Source organism: Cajanus cajan, chromosome 6, assembly GCF_000230855.2.
Source record: "Cajanus cajan strain Asha chromosome 6, NIPB_CcT2T_4, whole genome shotgun sequence".
Lineage (NCBI taxonomy): Eukaryota > Viridiplantae > Streptophyta > Magnoliopsida > Fabales > Fabaceae > Cajanus > Cajanus cajan.
In genome coordinates, this window is record NC_138522.1 from 62,226,296 (window position 1) to 62,249,162 (window position 22,867).

Genomic DNA, 22,867 nt, shown 5'->3' on the forward strand with positions numbered 1-22,867 from the left:
TTTAATAACCACATTCTTTTTTATATATAAAAACCAAAATACTTAATTTTTTAAGAACATTTTAAAAAATGTGTTTGATCTTTTTCCCATTTTTAAATAGAAGAGAAACGTAAAAACAACTAGCTAAAACGCTTACTAAAACTTAAAGGGCATTTTTTTTGGGTGGAGTATGGTGAATGGTCAATCTTCAAGGCAAAAATAAATATAAGAGAGAGAAATAGTAAATATGTTGAATAGTTGAAGATAATTAAAAAGCAGCATTATAAACTATATATTTAAATAAAATAATACTATTCCAATAAAAGAATAATACTATAATTGAGTTTGAATGTAAAATTAAAATAAACACTTTTAAATAATTATAATACACTTTTTAAAAAAAGACATTCTTCTGTGTTCATATCCATGATCTTTTCTTTCTCTTTTTAAGCTATGTTCATAAACTAATTTATATTTTTGTAAAAATACAGAATTTTTTAATTTCTATAAAATTATTATTTTAATTTTTCACTCCTTCATCAAAGGAAAAAAAATCACAAATTTATAATTTTTAAATATTTAAAATTGATATTTCTTTTTACAAGAAATAAAGAAATTTTTTTATATTTTCAAGAAAAAAAATTAATTCTTTTTTATTTATCTATCCACCGTGTTCTATTGATAAAAGCTTTTATCTCAACTACTTATATATTATTATTTCTAGTTCTCTATGATTATAACGTCTTGAAACATTTGACATGTTCATCATCGATCAAATTGAACATTAGGTAAGCTTGGTGCAAGTGTGTGACAAGTAACACGCATCTTTTATAACAAGCTTCACGTAGCAAATAACTTGACCCAAAGCCAAAAAGTACTTCATGCATGCAGCAATAAATAAAATAAAATAAAAATGAGAGTGCATAGCAAAACAATACCCGATATTAACTTGGTGCCCTATGATTTTTTTTCCCCAACTAAGGACACCTATAATCTACTTCTAACTATAGAAAATTTATTAGGTAGTTTAAAAAGTATCCATAATTTCAAATAATCTCTATATAACATGTTTTCAAGTTTTTTAATTTATATAAAAAAAATTAATAATACTTAGTTATATAACATGTGATAAAAAGAATAGTTAAGAATCATGTACCATCAAATAATTTATTTGATTCATTGATGAATTGAACAAGAGTTATTTCTTAAGTCTTTTCCTTATTTTGTGTGACTATATATCAGTTATGTTTTTTAGAGTCTCTTTTCCATATTTTGTGTGACTATATAATTTTTTTTTTCAGTCTCTTTTCCATATTTTGTGTAACTATGAGTTATATATTTATAAAGTCTTTTCCCTATTTTGTGTAACTATCCAGATCTTTTCTTATTTTGTGTAACATTGATAGTCACGATCAATGTACAGACTACAGAATTGAACTAATATAGTAAAAGAAGAACTACAAAATTACTGAAAATAAAATTACAAACAAACATGAAATTTGGAAACTAAGAACAGGTAACTTGTGGAGGTAATTTATTTATTATTTTCCCCACACATGCTTAGATCTTACTAATAACTAGTAAAATTATTTGAGGTTGATCTTATCAAGAATTGAACTAAGCTTAGCAACGTTCAGGGGTTTCTCATGGTAATCATTCAGCCCCGCTTCCATAAATTTTCGTATTTCTGCTTCTGTACAGTGTGATGATACACCAACAATCATGCTATCAATACCATTGACCGAAGCTTCTTTGTTGCCTATAATAAAAATAAGAACAAGAAATTAATACAAGCATTTTTTTTTATAAAAAAAAATCACTCTTTCATCATTTCTTCCTCACAAAACAATATATAGTAAACCAAGTTTAGAAAAATGTGATCTGATTAAACTTTGGTCACAAATAATTAATGGTAAACTTGGATGTAATGTAATTAATTAATTAAGATCACCTCAATGCCATTCATGATAGGCATATCCAAGTCCATGAGAATGAGGTCAAATCTTTGTCCTTGGTGATGAATGTCCACTGCTTCTCGGCCATTTTTCACTCCTTGATTTTTCACTCCAACACTCTCCAATATCTTTTGATGAATCTTTAGGTTGAGTTTATTGTCATCCACGATAAGTGCAGTTAATTGGGTGACCAAGTTTGGAGTTGCCATTTGGTTTTTGTCTAACTTATTTTTTTTACGTCTTCTCACCACTTCTCGAAGAAAAAAAAAAAAAGAAAAGAAACACAATGAGTTTGTTTTGACAAGGATATGTTATATAGATATAAATATATACACTGCTAAATATTTATCTAGATTTCAGGATAATGTAGCCATAGCACTAACCTGAATGTGAGAACTCTTTCTCCAAATTCTGAGACTAAAGTCACTATTATTGGTAAGATGGGAAGAATGAAAATGGATGATGTATGGCTAGCTATTTGGGGTGTGATATATATATATATACACATAGAGAGATAAATAAATATAAAAAATAAAAAAACACGTATATATCCTTCTCATGTGGATAATTGAGTAGGCTATGATACAAGATTGAAAGTAAATGAAAAAGAATGATGTAAGTACTAAATTAGATGCGCGTCAGCATCAACATTGAATTTGTAGAAGAGTGTATGAATTTTGTTCAAAATCTTAAAAATCTGAGGGAGAGCGATATTTTTTCCAAAAATGGGGATGATTCCTATCTTGAATAAATTCGTAGGGCAGCTTTTTTCTATTTTGTACTAGACAAGGAGACAATCATATTTTGAAGTATATTTTTGTGGCCCTTTCGTTATCTTTGGCATGGAAAACGAGCAAGCATGCCAAACTTATAATTTATGACTTCATTCTTGTTGCAACATAGTACTGTATTTATGTATATATACCTTACAATGCAAGGAAGAGAATAAACACATGCACACATGACAACACAACTTTATTTACCAAAAGGACGAGAATAACACATTACGTGGTGTCTACAACTGCTATTAGAATCACACAATGCTACTTGCTATTTGCTACTAGCTACCTAGTTTGTCCTAGTTTTACATAGAATTAGATTCTTATTTCATCTTCTCTTTGTAGTATATATCTCTTCAAAATTAGTTGTTTCCATATTCTGTTTTTCCCCCTATGTTATGTTATTTTTACACCTGAAATGTTATACCTCCCACAAACTAGTTAAGGATGAGTCCAACATTATGTATATCACTTAATCAATATATATACGAACAGTTTTTTTTAGAAATATATATTGATGATGAGTTCGTTAATTAATTTAATTATACATGTTTGTTGCAATCGGGGTCATGACAAGGACAGTGCAAAAATAATTTTATGAAGCCAGTATTAATATTAATTTATTTTAAATAAAATTATTGAAAAACTTAAAAAAAATGAATTAGAGACAAATTCGAAAGTCAACTATATGCAGAAAATACTAACATTTAATTAAAGACTACTATATGTAGAAAAATACTAACATTTAATTAAAGACTATACATTTAATTGTGTAAAATTATATAACATTGTATATATTTTATTTTATTCCTTTAAAAATGAAATATTTTTTTGGTTTTTATTTTGTTTTATTTTTTAAAGGCATGATTTTTTTTAATTTTTATTTTAAAGAAAAGAGAATTTCAAACTGAATATTGAAAAAAAAAAAGAATTTTATATTTTTATCTTCATGGAAAAAGGAAAAACTTGAAAAGATATTTTTTATTTATAAAAAAAAATTCAAAATTCAAAAGGATTTTTTTTTTTGAACCATTATTGATTAAAAGAAATTTTCATTGCACACGTACAAGAGTTTAAGCTAGACTAATCATTAAAATCTTACAATTTGAATAAGATTAAAAATAATATTGTTATTAACATCATAGCTTATTGCATATTTGAATAATTTTTAATTTTTGTATTTCTAAACTTTCATTTTACCCGATTAACATAGTTTATGATAGAAAATACCTATTCGATAAAGTCTTATTATTTAGGTAACGTTATTGGTAAAATTTGCTAATTAATTTCACAAATGAATGCATGCATCAGTTAATATATACATTTTTTTTATCTAAACCCACAATACTAAATATTGTGAATAAATCCAAAAATTAAAAAGTAGAATCTCAATTTTTATATTTGTAATGATTATATTTATTTTCACAAAATGAGAGAAAAAAGATGGAATTCACTAATATAAGGGTTGCAACAAACAAAAATTATAAAAATATTTAAGTAATTTTTTTAAGTAAATATATATTCTACATTGATCCACAGAAAACCTATCTGTCTATTATGTGAATTGTATAACAATAAATTTTTAGATTTTACTTATAACAAACAACTAGAGGTACCTACACTAAATATTTATATTTATATTTATAGGTGGTAATTTTTAGTTTTATCCAAATTCATTATGTTTGTTACCCATAAGTATAAGTTATTTTCCTTATAGTGAAACATCTCTGAAATTAAATTGTGACCTTTTAAATTTATATTTTTATAAAAAGAAAGAGAAAAAAAACTTAAAATCAAAATTAACCTTTTGAATTTCGCTAATCTTATATAAGAAAGATATAGCAACACGGTACGCACAAAAGCACGAATTGAATGAAACAAACTCATTCTGATCTTTTTTTTTCCTTCTATATTTAAAAAATTAGTTAAAAGAAAAAATCAATCTGTTAAATATTATAATCCTACAATGAAGAATAAAATGCTGAAAAAAACACATAAGGCACGAATAAAATAGTATACATTCTAACCTTTTTTTATTAAATTGAGTTTTCAGAATCGAGCTAAAAGGCAAACTAATTTTCAAGTATTTTATTAAGGAAAGACTTAAAGGCCAAAGCCTCCTCTTTATATATATTCCAATTCGTCATATAATATGCATGAATAAAGCATGAGAGCCTCGGAGGGTTAGCAACACATAGAAAAAAAGCTTTTAAAATCGATTATTTTAGACTTTTAAAATCGATTATGAACCGATCTTAAAAGAGCCAATTTTAAAAAGGTACACTTTTAATATCGGTTATATGACAACCGATTTTACGCGGTACATCAACCCACGAATCAAAAGAATACAGGTATGGAAAAGTATAGGGTTAAAGGGCCATATAAATGTGTCTCTGGCAGCAACATGTCTTTACATTAATTGTGATATGACCAGGGACTTTTGCAACAATCTCTTCATTGGTTTTGGAGTTTTAGGTTTGCCCTGCCACTTTAGACAAATTTCTCACGACTCTTCATCAATGTTTAGGGAAGGGTTAGGTTACAAAAAATGTATGGAAAAGTACTCGTACCGGTTTTTTTTTCCTTGGCATTGTGTGTTTCCGCCAATGCTTTGATTGGTTTCTCTGTATGTGTTTTGTTAATGAACTTAACTGATATTTTCTCACTTCTATTTCTATTATTTTCTGCTGCAATTTAGTTCATAGAGAATGATTTATCACTCTCCTATTTTTCCTCATCTTATTTCTCTTAATACAATTACAAAACCAATTTAGCTTATATTATATACAATTAAAAATTTAAATATAATAGTTTGATAGTTAAATTTCGGCGTATAATATGAATTATTAAGAAGAGTAAGTCTTAATCAAGACTTATTCTTAGTATACTTTTAAAGTAGGTAATTTTTTTTTTCTCTTTCTCTATATATATTTAAATATAATATTTACTTGTGAATGTAATTTATTATAAATTTTATTTGTATATAATAAACATTTAAGCTGTGAAATGCATATATTAAAATTCTTTTTTTTACACATTAATTAAAGTACTAGTTAATCACTAAAAAGTCATTATTAATTAATTAATTAATTAAAAAGCACATATTAGTACAAATTTATTGATCTTTATCAGTTTTATTATTATTGTTATTCTGTGAATGAATGTGAATATTATAATTTTTATTATTTTTTTAAAAGTACTTTTATTTTTTATTATTATTTCTTATGAAATTTTTGCTTGATATAAACTTAAAAACTTATGACTTCTAAAATAAGTTCTGGTGTCATTAGCTTTGTAAAATAAATTATAAGATTGACACTAATTTTTTTAAAACTGAAAATTAGTTTTATTTTTTAAAAATTTTAAAACTAAGAAAACACCCAGAAACGGGCTACATTGCTCATTGTGTTTCTCCGATTTTGAACCCTATTTCCACTTTTAACAATCTCAAATATTTTGGTCCCAACCAACCATGGCATTCAAGGGCTTCTTAGCCACACACATTATCAGTAGATTCTCAAACCAAACTTCACTTAAGTTATACCTTTACCCTTGTAAGGAACACTGCTTGATTCATCCAAGTACTCAATTCAATCTATGCAAAAGGCTCGCTATATTATTATTAATATAAAATATTTATTAGCTTCGCGAAAAATTAATCAGTCAAAATATAAAATATTCATCGGCTGTGTAAAAAAATTAATCTCACCCAAAGAACTTAGTCGACTACTTCAAAGTTATGTAAGATTAACATTTCACATCAGGTTTCACTTCAAAGTTAACGATTAAATTACTAAACATATATCATTTTATTTCACAATAATTTTTTTTTAGTTTTCTTTTACAGATAAATCATTTTAATTAAAAATCACTTTTAGGTTAAATTAGTTTTATAAAATTAGCATCTTCCTAAATTAAAACTCAACATAATAACAATACTTCTATAACTTAATAATTTAAAAATTGATAATTGTTTTTCCTATAATTTATAAATACATGATTTATATGTTTTTAAATTTGCACCAAGAGCATGTTAAAAATAAGACTTTGCAAAACTAATCGGAGAGATTTTCTATAAAGTAGCTTATGAATAATGTAATTTTAACGGATGAAGATTTTTTTTTTTTTTTTCCTTCCTGTATTAGTCTCTTACAAGTGATTCTGGGAAAATTTATTTAAAGAGACCCTACACAAATAATAAGTTTCCACACATTATAAAGCAAACCTATTATTCATACTTCAACTTCAAAATCTCTAGCATGAAGAAACGTGCTAAGAGCAGTAGTGAAATCATTTATATGACTTCATGTAACACCGTTGTAAAAGGACAAAGAGAAGTCCATCAGAGCAAAGCTCCTCTCAATTTAAAAAAACCTATCGTACTCTCAAGTTCTTAATCTTTTTCCGGTTCAAAGACTTGGTTTATGTTTCCTGTACGCCCATGCAAACGTGTTTTGCCCGTTCACGTGTATTGTAGGAATAAGTGCAGCTTGAAAATAAGCTTTATAAAAATTAACCTAAATCCATGATATCAAGAACTAAATCAATGAGACTTTCTTGAAAATCATTCACTACAATCAATAATGTATACTCAATGTAGATTACAATTTGACCGTATTTCACCACCAACACTCCAAATTCCAACATTGGCAGGGAAAAAGGGAAGACCAAAAAAACTATATATTGAAAGAGAATAAAGGAGAAGGAAAGACAATGGAACCCACATATAAATTCATGCACGCAGATATACAAAATACACAACAATGAATACACAACACCCAAAAGCCATAATTTTTTTTCACCAAAGAACCTGCTAATCATGAGCGGCATCAATTGCTTTGCCTGTCCTGGCTTGTGAGATTCGATTTGCATAAATGGTGACCAACTTCAACTGTGTGCTATTAAGCCCTTGCAAATATGGCAAGAATGCTTTCCCAAGCATGATATAAATATCCACCAGACAGAAAACAACGGTCTGTAACCATCCGCCATTTACATAAAATGAGAATAATGAAACAGAATAATATATAAAGGAAACAAAGTACAGACAAAAATATAACTATTTGTGATAATTAATACCCAAATCCTCTCATTCAAACAGAATATTTATAGATAGAATCAGTCACATTTATGATCCTCCAAGTCAGTCAAACTTGTCATCCTTTTATAGTGTTTATATTATTAGTTAATCGCCTAGATATTTCAATATTTAAACCTTATAAAGAATTAAGAGAGCAGTCTACTAATCAGATTTGCCCACAGTAAAGAAAGGTGTAATGCAAGTTTAGGTGGCTCAGATGTTGTAACAAACCATCAATGCTGAAATACAAAGAGGGAATGATCAATACTTTAATGAGGGAATGAAATAATCACCCCCATTATGAAGAAATGATCATTACATTCTATTCATACATTTGGTATGTCAAATTACACAGGGAATAAAGTAAGAACAATTTGTTTATAATGTTTCATAGCAAGTTCAGCTCAATAAGCCCTTGAAGTTTCAATCAGGGACACCTTTGTCTTTTTTCCAGAATACTTTATTAATGTTGGAACAGATAACTAGTTTAAGAAGGTAAACAAAAGCTCTCAAGCACCTAATCTCTGGTTGTCAGATAGATTTGTCATATCTAAATATGCCACTATACAGTGTTTTTTAACTGACAAGTTGTTTTTCTACCATCTGAAATTTCATAAGATGTATGGAGAGATGGACCATATATTACTACAGATAAAAGACCTCAAGAAGTACCTTACGAACATCTGCACTCTGGTTACCAAAAGCTTCAAAAAGGGCAGGCAAAAACGAGGGTAACTGAGCCATCAGTTCCTCCTGAGAAAGTTGGCCCACAAGCTGAACAAAGGAATAGAATGATGTTTATAATTGACGTTGTTAAACAAGAAAAATGTTTAAAAGCATGTTTAGTTTATGCATAAAAATGGATCATTTCCTATGAAGCAATGGTATAGACACAGGATAAAGTGAATTCTAAAAATCATGGGCTATGATCCAATCGAAAACATAAGGACATTCATAAGAAAAAGAAAAGACTTGTTCCCCATGTGCAACAGTGCTAGTGATACTAATACAATTTGTATTTTACACTCGCTACAGTAGCCAGTGGACAACAGAAATTGCATTTTGGCTGAAGTAACCAAGAGATGCCGGATACTCCCATGGGGTCTCATTATTGAGTGCCCTAAAAACACTAGTTGGGTTAAATACCCCCTATTAAATTCTTTTAATTACTTAACAAAAAAACTGCTTAAATGATTTTGGTATTTTTATTTTTAATGTAATAAATACTTTCTTTTTCAGTAAATATCTAGTTTTGTTTCCTTAACCAGACACCGAAGTGCACAAAAATATCAGAAGCATGTTATGGGCACAAAAAAACTTTCCCATCCTGAAATATCATTGATTCATTGAGCACTTTCCAAAGTAGAATAAAAAGTTATTCAGAAAAAGTTACCTTTGTTAAGCAATTTATGCAAATGACGAGTGATTTCTCATCCTCAGTAACCAGCAGAGGGACAATGACCTGAAACAGTTTAAATTCTGAGCATTAGCTTATCAAAAAAGTAAAACCCAATTCCTTTTCTAAAACATTTTTCAGGGAGTAAAGGGACCACTAAGAAGACAAAATCAAGAAATACTTACACTTAAACATCTGAATGGATCATACTGAGATAAAACAATGGTCAAGCAGTGCTCTGCTTCATTTGAGACCTAAATACGGGATGGAAGAAGCTGAGACTAGGAAAAGAAAGCAAATGTAGAAAAAACAAAGTAGAATAGGACAACTTTTACCTTAGGAATGATATCTTTTGTTACGTGAAGCAGCTTCTCAATTACAATCTCAACAGAATTCTCCATGGCACCCTTCTGTAAAAAATAAAAGTAGAAGTTGAATTTTAAAATCAGAAAAATATTTATAATATAAATTTAAGTCCCAGTAATGCCTTATGCATACAAAAGGAGAAATATGTATAATTGCAAGCAATGACGTGATCAAGACCATAATCCCCAAAAATAAAATGGGACAAAAGGAGTAGGAACCTGGTTTTTAAGCATTTCAACTATCAATGAAAGAGCAAGCTCTTTGACTGAGGAATCTGAATCATCCAGCACCTCGAGCACAACTGTCAAAATCTGATTGAAGTACTGCAAGCACATCATGAAACTAAAAAATCACTTCTTTACAATAATTATTCACATTTTTTAATAGTTTAAACAAACAAGTATAATTCATTGTTGTTAAACAAAATTGGAGAAATTATAATTACTCCACAAACCATTTATATTTATCAAATAAACAATTGATTGCACATTAAAAACTATGAAGACTACCCAACATGATCAAACAAAAATCTTTTTCACCACATAAAGTCGGTTATGTTAGAGTATAAATTGTAATAGCTTGTCAGTCTCTGTCATGCTGAATTGGCATGTCAGTCAGTGATCTGTTATGTTAGTTAGGCTTCTAACTAACTCTGTCCCCCCCCCCCCAATACACACATATATAGGGTTTTCTGTTTCTAATTAGATAAGAATTTCAATTCTAATAGAATTTTCAGTATCATCATTAGATTCTCTCCCACTTAGACTTCTACATGGTATCAGAGATATTTACAGGAGATGAGATTTTCCCATACAGCATGAAACACAGAAAGCCAAGTCATTTTTATAAGAAACAGGACTATTACACTGATTCAGTACATCAAACAAGACAGTTGATGCCCTAATCTATTGTGCTGTAGAGAAATAAATGTGAAACAGTGGGTGGAGACAGTGTAATGGACAGATTTAAATGGAACAGAATCAGCTATATAGATGCAGAGTTTAGAATCACCAATATGGTCACAGCTAAAAAAAATATTAATAAAAAACAATCTGTTGCACAAACCCAACTTGGATTTGGAAGATCTAATAAAAATTAACAAGGGGTTTTTTAGAGGGAACTTAGAAAACAATATCTTAGATTAGGAAGATAAAAAACACCACTTCAAATTAATATTAACTATAAAATGGAACACATTTGTATCACTATTAAATTTGATGAACCATTTTTTTCATTATTAAATAGATTATAATCCAATTTGTTTAAGCTTAAAAGGATATTCTATTTGAAAAAGTTTTTTCTTTTAAGAAACAGCCCTGTGTTTAATTTAATAAATATTAAAGTAGAAAATATTCTGCCATGGTTCCTGTAAGCTTAAGCGCTTTGCTTGTTATCAACAGCTGTAACAGTAACTAATTAGCAGCAGATTGCCACCCTGGCAATACTATACTGACCTAGTGGTTAGTTCAGCACCTGTTAGTCTGTAAAAATCTATATGTAGATGTAATTGTATCACATTAGGGTTAAGACAACTCATTCAGATTCACCTAGTATTTTCTTTCAACATTTTATCTCAGTTTCTCATGTTTTTCTTACTTTCTATCAGTTCCTGAATCATAATAATAATAATAATAATAAGTATCACTGACAACCATACAACTTGGGATCTGAAGAGTTACTCAAAATCAAATCAAGCATACCGTGGTCCAAACAGAATGATTATTTGTTAGAGAAGCTTGAACTAATTGCTGAAGTGCAATGCGTTTACTTGAAATAGGACTTCCATCACCCCCACAGCATATCTACAAAACAACATTTTCAGGAATGATGTGATATATACCAAAGATATATTTTTATTAAAATAAACCTAAACAATGATCAGCTAGAAGCACAAGGGAAACATAAATATGTCTCTAGCAGCAACTTGTTGTCACATTGTGATATGCCTAAGGAGTTCTGCAACAGTCTCTTCATTGATTTTAGAGTTTTGGGTTTGCCCTGCCACCTTAGACAACTTTCTTACAACTCTTCAATGTTTTGGGAAGGGGTGAGGTTATAAAAATGTATGAAAAAGTGCACCTATTTTCTTTTGATTCTTGGCCACGTTTGTTTTTGCCACGACAGGTTTCTGTATCTGTTTTGCAAAGGAACTTAACTGATATTTTCTCACTCCTATTTTTATTATTTTCAGCTGCAATTTAGTTCTTAGAGAATGATTTATCACCCTCCTATTTTGTCCTCTCTATTTCTCTTTCTAATAGATAATTTTTTCAAATACAAAAATTACAAAACCAACTTAACCTATACTAGTTGCATAACTCACCATATGAAGAACTTGAGGAATGCTGGGTCCTGTGTCTGCCATGGAGTTAATCTTTACATCCTCAGTTGAGTGATGATTAAGTTCCAAATCAGAAGGATGTTCTTTTTCATTTACATAGCCTTCAGCAACATTTAAATGCTCTACGGACGTCAAACCGTTTACATCTAGACGAGGAGTTGAAAGACCCTCTAAGTTCATGCTAGTGTCCACATGTCCATGTTGGCTAGTTTGAGAGACAAAGTTTTGACCCATTGGATTGCCTGCATAAGCAAGATCTTTATTTTTCAAACCAAGACTACCACTATTTGGATCGGTCTCAATATTATGAAACATATGTTCCCGAGTTTCACCAGAAGCTGCTTGACCAAGACTGGCTTTTATCAGTGTTGAATCTTGCGAACTCCATTTCCTTCCACCATCACCATCAAGGGAACCAGCAGAATATCTTCCCAGGTAATTTGCCTTCCTAGAGTAACCAATATATCCATCTTCCGAGGATGTTCCCACAACATCAGATGGGTCGTAGGAAGACTTATTAGAACGTTGTCTCTCTTTCTTGTTCTGCAGATAGTTTATTAGGTCTACTTCAATGCGAGGGGTGTATTGTTTCAATGCTCGTCTCAAAGAATTTTGTTCTTCAACTGACAAACTTAAAATGAAATTAAGAACTGCTGTTGAATCAAAGTGAGAGTACACCGATATAATGCATGTAATAGCTGCTTCTTTAAGCTTTGTATTTTTGTCATGAACCAAAGGGGTTAACTTAGCAAGCCATAATTTTAGGATGCCAATATTAGCAGCACCTTCTGGATTCATAGCATGTTTGTTAAAGGAATTGATTGCAAATTCAATTACAGCCAATTTAGCCTTTGGAGACCTTTGTTCATCTAGTGAGCGTAATAATGCAGGTAAGAGAGAATCTATACTGTAAGTTTTGCTAACAACTTCCAAAGTTGTAGAACATGGCTGCCTGACAAGTTCTTTAGGGTCAATTAACCGAGAAAACACATGGGGTAATATTCTTTCCATGTAACCCTCAAAAGGCTTTCGACATGCTGGAACAATATCTGCAAGTGTTGAAAGAGCCGCCTGTGCAACTTTATGATGGGGATCATCCAAGTGCTGGAAAAACAACTTCATTACCTTCTCAAAATTCTGGACAACTTCTAGAGTTCCCTTTGGACCCTGCTGCAACAGAGAATGAAGATAATTAAAGGCAGCAACCCTAGCAGACCAGTCAGAACCTGAACTAAGTCCTTCACTCAAAGCTTCATGAAGAGATGCTGGTCCATCTGCATAATTTGACATCTCTCCGAGAGATAGCTGATTATCATCAAAACTCCTCCTCCTGCCAGCAGACATCCGTCCAGCCACATTCTTTCTCAATAGTGGTCTCTGGAAATTAGGCACAGAACTATTATGTGATTCCCTAAAGTTTCCATCTCTATAATGGGCGTCAAAATACTGCTTATCAGTGTTGATGTTCATAAATCGCCTAGCCTCCCTAATATCACTGTTATCATCGACAGAACTTCTTTCTTGTAATCGTTCAGAGGCCCTTTTACTTGAATATGATGATAATGATGATAAAGGCTCAATACCAACATTGCTGTGATAAGATAACTTGGCAGAATCTTTTGAAGCTTGAATCTGAGTGATTATGTCAGACAAACCTAGACCACCGTTTCGGTTATTACCTTTATTGACGCTAGAAGCAATAGATTCTGTTGTAAAAGAGCTTGTCATATGATTAGATGCAGGGACAGCAGCAGGGAAAGGTGGATCACGAGATGATGGAGGGTCAACTCCTGCACTAGGGGCAATAAGAGAAAAATTTAGCCGCTCAAATAGTTTTAAAAATAAAAAACTAACACCATCAACTCCTGAAAATTGAGGTAAAAATGAAAATATTTGACAGGAAAACTTATCTGGTACCTAGATCCAAACTTGATGACCGGAGAGAAGATGAATTGTGCTTATCAGACAAATTCAGGCCTCTAAGCATGCTTTCTATAGCAGTAACTTTCTGTTTGCTTGCATGTAACATGCTTTCCAAACTACGTTCTGTACCCTTACCAAGTGACTTAGCTTGTGAAAGAAGTATGCCAGAGGAGATAGATGTCCCTGATGATATACTTGAACTTCTATCCATTGCGACAATAGCAGAAGTTCCATAACCAGGTAGATTAGAGGGAGCAGAGGCTTGACTGGGTAATGAAGCCAGTGCACCTCTATCTCGAATGGAAGGTGAAGCATGTCGCCGATGTATTCCTCCATCCTCTTCATTTATTAACTGCGATTTACATTCACTTTTAAAGATGATTTGAGCAACAAAAATAAAGGAAGAATAACATTCAAAAAATCATAAGTGAATACCCGTTGAATAGCAGGGTCAAAGGATGATAATAGACGACGAGACCGCTCTGGCCAAGTTTTTGCAAACATTCTGTAGCACATCCGTGCAGTAGACCGTACCTATCAATTTTCATACATACAGTGATCATTTTCACTTGCATAAACTTTGAAAAAACAATGAATATGCTAACAAGTTTCAATCCTAAATGAAATTTGATAAATAAAAAGGTTTGCTAGAAAAAGAAAGTAAATGATCATAGTTTATAGAGTAACTCAACTGCAAGACAATTTTTCAAAATATCTAACCAAACATTCTTATATAATGATGAAACAGAATAATAAAATGATCAGGTCATTTTGGAACCCCTTCCTTTAGAAGAATAAAACAAATTAAAAGAGTGGATCTCAATTGACAAAAACAATAGATGTATGCAAAAAAAATTATTTAAGTCACTGATTCTGGTTCCTGAAGGGATACAATGGCAGGAGAGTAGTGAGTTTTTCACTACACAACTGCCTCTTGGATACTTATTTTCTTCCCAAGATCATATTGGAAAATGAAAATTGATTTTATTTTTGGCAAGATGCAAATGTACACACACACTCCCACATTGATAGAAAACCATGGACAGGACCCTTTTTCTTTAGCTAACCCCACAATAGAATCATCATTCAGCATATATTCTATTGTGCAAAGTTTCAGAACCTTGAGCATGTCTGGGATAGATTATAATCCCCAATTTCAGCTGTTTTTTTTAGAGAAAAAAGCTGTTTGTAAAATAAGTTGGATGTTTGGGACAACAACTTAAATTTGTAAATAGCTTTTAAAAAAAAAAAAAAAAGGAACAATTTTTATGAAACTGAAAATTTTAAACCTATGATTATTTCTCGATGGTTCTTTTTCCCTTTTAAGTTGATTTACTACATAAAAACTAATTTTTTTTGTTGTATCAAAACGAAGTTAAACATCTTAAAATCACTTATCAGTTAATTTATCTAAACAAAATTCATTTTAATTTTAATCGATTATTGAAATAATCTAACTTTCACAACTTTTTCAAACACACTCTAATAATTCCTTACCACACACATTGAGACATAAAGCTAACCAATAATTAATAAAGTTTCTCAATTTTTATTTTTTACAATTTCATTATCAATACTGATTAATCATATTATACATTTTATGAGAACTGAAATTTTGTTAAAATATAAGCAAACAACAGAATCACTTTCACCTCCCACAACTTCAACACACCCTTGCTAGCTCAGGAAGAAGATAAACCGGATGGAAAAGGTAGCCAAAGTTCACAAAATTGATGCACAATATATATTTACCAAATGTCAAATAACCTAAAACTATAAAGCTACCTCACTCATTGCATCTGAAACACAGCATTTTATCAGATCTTCATATAAATCAGCTGATCGATGTATTTCTGGTGCATCAGGCCAATGTTCTAGGACCAAAAGAGCATATTCACAACACCTAAACAAATGTCAAATGGTATTAATCAAAAACCAGCACATTCACAACACCTGTAGTACAAATGTCAAATGATATTAATCAAAAACCCAAACTCTCACATGTGTCTTTTCAATAGTTGATAATATATACCTTGCACGAAGTACTGCATTGCGATCATTTTTTGCACAATCAGCTATACGGGGAAGCACACGAGCAACTTTGCAGTTGCGCAGCATCTGCAAAGTACAAAACAGAGATGAAAATAACACATAGCAAAGTAAGAACACGCATATAATCAAATGAACATATTGCATTACCGTTTTTATGCAGTTATCTGCAGACTCTGCAATTACAAGCACAGTAATCACAACCAGCTTGAAAAGGACCTGATTATCAGATCAAGAATTAATAATTTCATAAGCATCAAAATTGTGATAAATCCAAGATAGTTAGGTGAACTTACTGGTATAAGCATTTCAGCACATGCTTCGAAATCACCCAAGAGTTCCTTTGACAAAAAGCACAATAGATGGCAAGCCTAGAAGAAAGGAAACAGCAAACCAAAAACAGTTGGGTATAAGAACCCTAACCCATGGACCAGGTCCTTGAATGTAATTATAATTATAATGAGACAAAACCAACAACATACTAACGGAAGGAATTAATCAAAATTAATGAATGTTTCATTTTAAGATACACAAAGGAGGATTGCCTCAAGTGAGAAGATTCACCAATAATATCCTGTGTTCCAAAACAGTGAAAAAGGAACAGGAAATTATAACTTTCACCTTGACACAATACAATATGTTGTTTTACAAATTGATAAAAGAATATAGAACAATAAAAATACCTGCTTCACGATGGTAGATCTACGATCTGACAATTGTGTGCTTAAAGGTCCAACAAGTTGCTTCAGAAGCCCACGAAAACAAGGATAATCCACAGCACCTGATGGAGAAAGTATTCAGAAGATATTTAACAATCATGCCACAGTAATAATTCACATGATTAAGTTTTGTTATTAATTTTATTTTTGCAAAAATTTTAAAAATAATTATTGTTATCTTTAATATTTAAAATTATAATTTCTTTATTATTTATTCTCTTTTTCTATTTTAATACTATCTTCAAATTTTATCATTCGAGTATTTAATATTTCAAATTATTACAATTGTAGGGGGATTTGATCATAGTGTATTTATCTATTATAATGTATTAATGTATTTATAAAATAGAATAGGGTTTGCATAACAGTTTAAGAAATAGAAATGTGTCAAAATATGTAATAACAATATAGTTATCAATTTCATGCAAAAATAGATTGTGTTTAACAGTAACATATTTATGAATGTATAAAATAGAAGGGCTTCTGAAGGTTTAGAAATAGAAGAAAGGTTGGAGTAAATTACCCTCCAAATAAATAATATACCCATAAAAATGTTGGCCCTGATCAATAGTTTGAAAAGTTCAATAATGTCTAAGTCAACCCCTGCCCACAATTTAGCAGAACTAGCATCCTAAACTACAGCTCTATAACTGGTATCCCTCAACAGCTGTAGTTAATGGTCCTGCCAGCATTTGATTGTCCTTTTCATTGCCATAATCTTTTAATGTCATAGCTCAGTTAACTATGACATGAGTGTTGAATCAATATCAACAAATAAAACCCAATACCATTTTCATAAAGATCACCACAGTCACCCTTCAAGTAAAGATATTCTACAACAGCAAATATTTTTCCCTTTTAGACTCAAAGTAGGAATAAGCCCTTAAGGTTGCACTACAAGCATGTATATTTCTGAACACAGTTCTAAAAGGAATTTGGAGCCACCAACCTCCTAGAACAAGGCCTTCAACTCTTTGCATAGCAGCAATTCGAATTGACCAGTCTTTTTCAGGCACAAGGGTAGATGCAATCTTCTCAAACTCCCTGATTAACTCCTTATCTGAGTACACCCTGACAGGGTCTATGGGTTTCTCAGTGATGTCACCTTCTCCTGCACATAATTTTATTAAAAAAAATGCATATTTAAATAGTTAATATTCCCATCCAACTATACAATATATGTTAACAATATGAGATGCAGAATTTTTTTTTATTACAATTTTACGTTTTGAGATGCCACTCATCTCTGAGTCATAACATTTTATCTTCCTAGTTCCTTCAACCATTTTGCCTCCACCATCAAAATCATCTCAATTTTTACACATTTTACACATGCATCTCATGTAAAGTTTTATCAATGAAGTGCAGAAGAAAATATCCCCCAAATGACAACTAAAAGCAGTCAGATCCAAGTACAAACATGTAATTAAAGGCAGAATCCCAAAGATCGTAGGTTTAACTTCTGGAATTACCTAAGGATATTAGCTACAATATCGCCAAGTTTGAATAAAAGATTGAGTCACAGAAAACAAAATCACCACAATTAGTGCTAAGTGAAATAGCATCCCTTATAATCAAAAGCTAAAAATTCTAAAATCGTGATATGAATCTTAGTGTAATGGTAAGAAAGAAAGGAGCTTAAATGAATCTAAACTCAAACCAAAAAGTCTGATGTCAAAAATAAACATGTCCATACTCCATAGTGTCCATAACTACACACTAATTAAACATTTGAAAGTATGTTCCAGTATTGCCACAACAATGCATGCAGCTCATCTCAAATTAGAAAAATTGAATTACAAAGATATTATGAGAGAAATAGACAATTATAGGGCTATATGAGAAAGAAATTATGCAGATAAGATATAAACCATAATGCCAAGTACAACATTGCATCGATATTAAACTAAAATAGAAACATTTATGATTGAAGAATTACAAATATACAAACCTCCAAAAAGAGATGTCTCCCTTGAGGAACTTTTAGCCTTTGGACTACTTTTCTTGGGATTAACACTCAAATGCTTAATTTCTCCAGTGATATATCCACCAGGAATACCATCTGAAGAGCGAACTTTTGGTTGAATTCCCTCTAGCCTGGCATTAATATCTTTCACCTGAAACCATCATGATGCAGTGAACAAGACATAATAAGCTTTCACAGTAGATAACATTAAATCTAAAATGGAGAAGGTCCGAATTCATGAGCTTAAAAGAGTGTGCATTTGTAATATATTAAGTTAAATAACAATGAATCTGGAAGTGGTTCTTGTTTTATATTTACCAAAGATGAAGGAAGATTGTGGCGGTGAAGTTCATCACGAAATTGAGGCCCAGCTTGTGTATACATCTCCTGTAAAAAGATAATGTAAAAGACATGTACTTACAATAGCATTCATCTTATCATAAATCCATGATCACTATCCTCAGGTATGATTCTGTACACAATCAATACATCATTAAATAAACCTTTGTTTATGGCATCATGATATCAATTACTAAACTGTTCATATTCATACCAACAACAAAGCCTTTTCCCCGCTAGGCGGAGACAGCATAATCAAGTTATTCATGAATGTGCACAGATAAAAAATTTCCATTAATATAGAACTTCAAACTTTCAAAGAAATAGGTCAGCATCACATCAATTCTCAAATTTAGGGCCCTGAAATTCTCAGCCACAGGCCTTGAAAAATAATGTATTTTTTATAACATCAGTTTTGTGATTACAATATAACATCAATTCACTTCCTCCATTAGATCCACTTCCATTTTCTTGTTCTTCAATATTTATGGCATTCTCTCATTCTTTAAGCTAAAAGCAACGTACAATATTAGCAATTCCTTAGTTTTTGCTCAGAAATTTAATTAAAATTGGTTATTGATACGGTATAAAGTATAAAACCCTTTTTGGTAACTAACATGATAATGTAACTAACTTCAGCCAATATATAATGACTATAAGATAAAGCATACTTACCTCAATGCACAAAATAGCAGCTTCCCTAACAGCAGGATTTGGATCATTAAGCAAATGCAAAACCTGAATGGATCAAGTTTTGGAAGGAGTTAGTATCTCAACCCAAGAGTATTTAAATGTACAAATGATATGTGCTGCTTATTTGTAAAACTCAATACAGGGGGAAGGATAGCCCGTTGAAGTGGAAGCTCAGTAGATGAAAATAGGTTAATTGCAGCTGTGACAGTTCGGGTAAACTCTTCTCTAACTCTCCAGCTTTTATGTGCCCAAGCAAAGGACCCTGCTCTTTCAACAATTATTGTAGGAGAAGAAACCTGCAAATAACGATAGTGATAATCTAAAATGTTGGGTACTCAAAAAAATATCATTTTTTCAAAATTCCAATCAGCACAGATTTACTTCACTTTTAGACAGACATAACATAAACACTAAAATGCATGTGGAGACATTATCAATCTTACTGTTAGACTATGTTTGGATAATGATGAGTGGAATTGGATGGAATGCACTTAGCATTTTCTATTGTTTAGATATTTTAATGATGAAACAAAAAATAAATAAATAAACTACTTCTGTCCGATACTCCACAAATTGGAGAAGAAGAAAAAAGCAGTATTGGATGGAATGGAATGTATCTCATCATGTTCCATTCCCTTCTCAAACAATCCAAAAAGGAAAAATGGAACCAAACATCATGTTGTTTCGTTCCACCCATTTCCATTAGTCCATACATAGCATGTGTAAAGATACAAAATCGAAGTGTAAAACAAACACATCAGCTATATAAAGGCCATCTAGATATATAAATCCAACTTTCAAAGATTTGCCATGTGAAATTCCACTTATTTATTTAGTGATAAATCTCAAGCTCATGCCAACATTCACGTCATGCAATAAGCCAAAACAGTCTATATCACATAACAAAATCTACTCAAACAGTTTCCAGCTTAACTTGTTCATAGATCTACATCCATCCACCGGCCAATTTAGAAAGGATGATTCACCTAGAACAGCCTATGGCTACATAATCACCAACTTCACACAGTGCATATATCAGCTACCTCTAAAGTATTCACTTACAAAGTCACAATTAACGATCAACAGACTAGTATCTGGTTTGAGTTACAAATAAAACAATCAGATATTATAAATCTTATTTTCATGCTTCTTCTTCTTCCGCAGAAGCTACTTGCAGACCCTCTGTCACGTGTTTCTAAACACTCCTCTAGAGTCTAAGAGCATGTTTGGATACAAGCTTAGAAGTGTTTTACACTACTTATTTTTAGTAATAAAAAAAAAAAAAAAAAAAACTCTGAAAACCACTTCTAACTTGTATGCAAACAGGGATTAAAAAATTTAAACGGTAAAAGATTAATTCGTTAGAATTGGAGGCATCGCAATGCATCTAAAAGGCTGTAGTGTAGGTTCATCAGTTCATCTAACCTACTAGAATAAAACACACGATGATTCAATCACACCAGCGAGAGATCCTAACACTAAAGATCTCGCAATATTACTCCGATTTACATTCTCCAGAACCATAAGACAGGTCATGCAAACGCAAATTGCGATAATTCCGATTTAGTCCTCGCAGAGTCTCCACTGAGTACATCAAACTTGTTATCCTAATTAATTTCTACCGTTACGAGTGGAGTTATTATTAAGTACCTCCATGAGAGTGAGGAAGAGGCGTCTGGCGGCGTCGCGGACGGGCTGTTTGGCGTCGCCGAGGCGGTCGACGACGGCGGGGAGGAGGGCGTTGAAGTGGAGCTTGAAATGGTCACCGGAGAGGACGGCGGCGGAGGCGAGAGCCTGGAGCGCGCCCTGAGAGACGCGGAAGTTGTTGTCCTTTAAGAGATCCATACACGTGTCCACGAGCGAGGTCACCTCCGTAGACGAGAGGCTCTTTCTGGAAGCTTCTAGAAGTTGGTGGAGGCGCTCCACGCCGGCCATCCTCTCCTTCGTGTCCTTCGCGCGCGACAGTTCCAGCGCCTCCTCCATTTCGATCTGCTTCGGAACCAGATCTGAGACTGAGTCACTGAGTCAGTGAGTCAGTGAGTCAGTGAGTGAGTCGGAGTTCGAAACGAGAGAAGATAGAGACTCGGATGCGGAACCGTCAAATTGAGAGAGAGAGAGAGAGAGTGTGTGGGTAGATTGACGGGAAGAAGACGAGAGATGAAAGTTGAAATGAAATCAAAACTTGCTTATGTGGTTGGAGGTGGGGTGGTTGAATTTCTAACCATTCTTTTCTTTTCTTTTCTTTTCAGATTTCCTTTTTTATAAATAAAATAATAATATAATATAAAAAAAAAGACTAACCCTAAAATAATTAATATGATTCAAACATATTTTAAATTATCTTCCTTTTTTCGATTACCTAACTTAAACATATTTTACTATGTCGAGTCTTTTTTTCTTTTCTGTTGCAATTGTTCATATGGTTATTTATTTAGTTAATATGTCACTTGATTTTCATCTACTTTTTGACCTACAACAAACAACAATATGTAAGATAATTTATAATAATTCGTTCACATTCTCAATCATCTATTTGTTTTTAGTCCAGTTCCTGTCTTTGCATCTGCATTCTATACATTACTACCCGTAAGAAAAAGGATGTGATATGTGAGTAACTTGAGAAATAATTTTTAAAAAGGTAAAATTAGAAGAAAAAATGTGTATACAAAATATATTAAAAAAATATTTCTTTTATTATAATTATTTTTTCATAAAAATTTAAATCAAATTCTGACTAATAAGAGGAAAAGAACAAATTTGACTTAAATAATTCAAATTATAGAGTCTACTATAGACGTTAAAATCCGAAATTTTACTTAAATAATTCAAATTAAGGTGGTCATCCTGATTTGGCTTAATTTTAAGAGTTGATCTTTTAATTTGGATAGGGAATTTTTCTTTTATAATTATTTTGTCACCACTTTCTATTAAATTATTCTACTCATTAATTTATACTATATATAAAGAGAAATTTTCCTTCATAATTGTTTTGATCTCTATTTCTTTTTGGATCATTTTACCTATTAATCACTAATAATAAAAAAAAAAATTAGAAAATGAAAACTTTTGTAGTCTCTCACATCACAACTCTTCACCCTCTCTCAATGACGTATCTCCTTTTTATTTAATTTTATTTTAAAAAATTAAGCGACACAAAATATTTTTTTTTCAGTAGTTTCTAATTTATCTATAATATATAAAGACAATAATTTAATTTGGTGTACATATATTTAAACGATTTTATAAGTAAATATTTAAATAAAAAAATATTAAAAATTAATT

General features: G+C 31.3%; 2 protein-coding genes across 2 annotated transcripts; both read right to left on the reverse strand.

Moving 5' to 3' along the window:
- Positions 1 to 1,422: 1,422 nt before the first annotated feature.
- Positions 1,423 to 2,939, reverse strand: LOC109797990 (two-component response regulator 24-like). Its single transcript, XM_083076354.1, is given in 4 exon segments — positions 1,423 to 1,717; positions 1,720 to 1,738; positions 1,931 to 2,184; positions 2,918 to 2,939. Coding segments are annotated over 4 exon segments (447 nt in total). The 3' UTR covers positions 1,423 to 1,565.
- Positions 2,940 to 7,244: 4,305 nt separating this feature from the next.
- LOC109795694 (CLIP-associated protein) lies at positions 7,245 to 21,787 on the reverse strand. The gene is made up of 21 exons (XM_020355191.3): positions 21,236 to 21,787; positions 19,726 to 19,881; positions 19,568 to 19,630; positions 18,872 to 18,940; positions 18,539 to 18,704; positions 17,537 to 17,698; positions 16,552 to 16,649; positions 16,165 to 16,239; positions 16,019 to 16,087; positions 15,852 to 15,937; positions 15,605 to 15,722; positions 14,255 to 14,353; positions 13,814 to 14,171; positions 11,879 to 13,686; positions 11,256 to 11,357; positions 9,774 to 9,878; positions 9,525 to 9,599; positions 9,375 to 9,443; positions 9,187 to 9,255; positions 8,466 to 8,567; positions 7,245 to 7,688 (listed from the first exon to the last, which is right to left on the reverse strand). The coding sequence occupies exons 1-21, from the start codon at positions 21,566 to 21,568 to the stop codon at positions 7,527 to 7,529; spliced, it is 4,344 nt and encodes a 1,447-aa protein (XP_020210780.1). The 5' UTR covers positions 21,569 to 21,787; the 3' UTR covers positions 7,245 to 7,526.
- Positions 21,788 to 22,867: the final 1,080 nt, after the last annotated feature.

Coding starts and splice junctions, on each gene's coding strand:
- LOC109795694 (XM_020355191.3), bottom strand. CDS start 21,568: ATGGAGGAGGCGCTGGAACTGTCGCGCGCGAAGGACACGAAGGAGAGG. Junction 15,938..16,018: donor CAGATAACTGCATAAAAACG/GTAATGCAATAT, acceptor TGTACTTTGCAG/ATGCTGCGCAACTGCAAAGT. Junction 9,444..9,524: donor CAAAAGATATCATTCCTAAG/GTAAAAGTTGTC, acceptor TCCCGTATTTAG/GTCTCAAATGAAGCAGAGCA.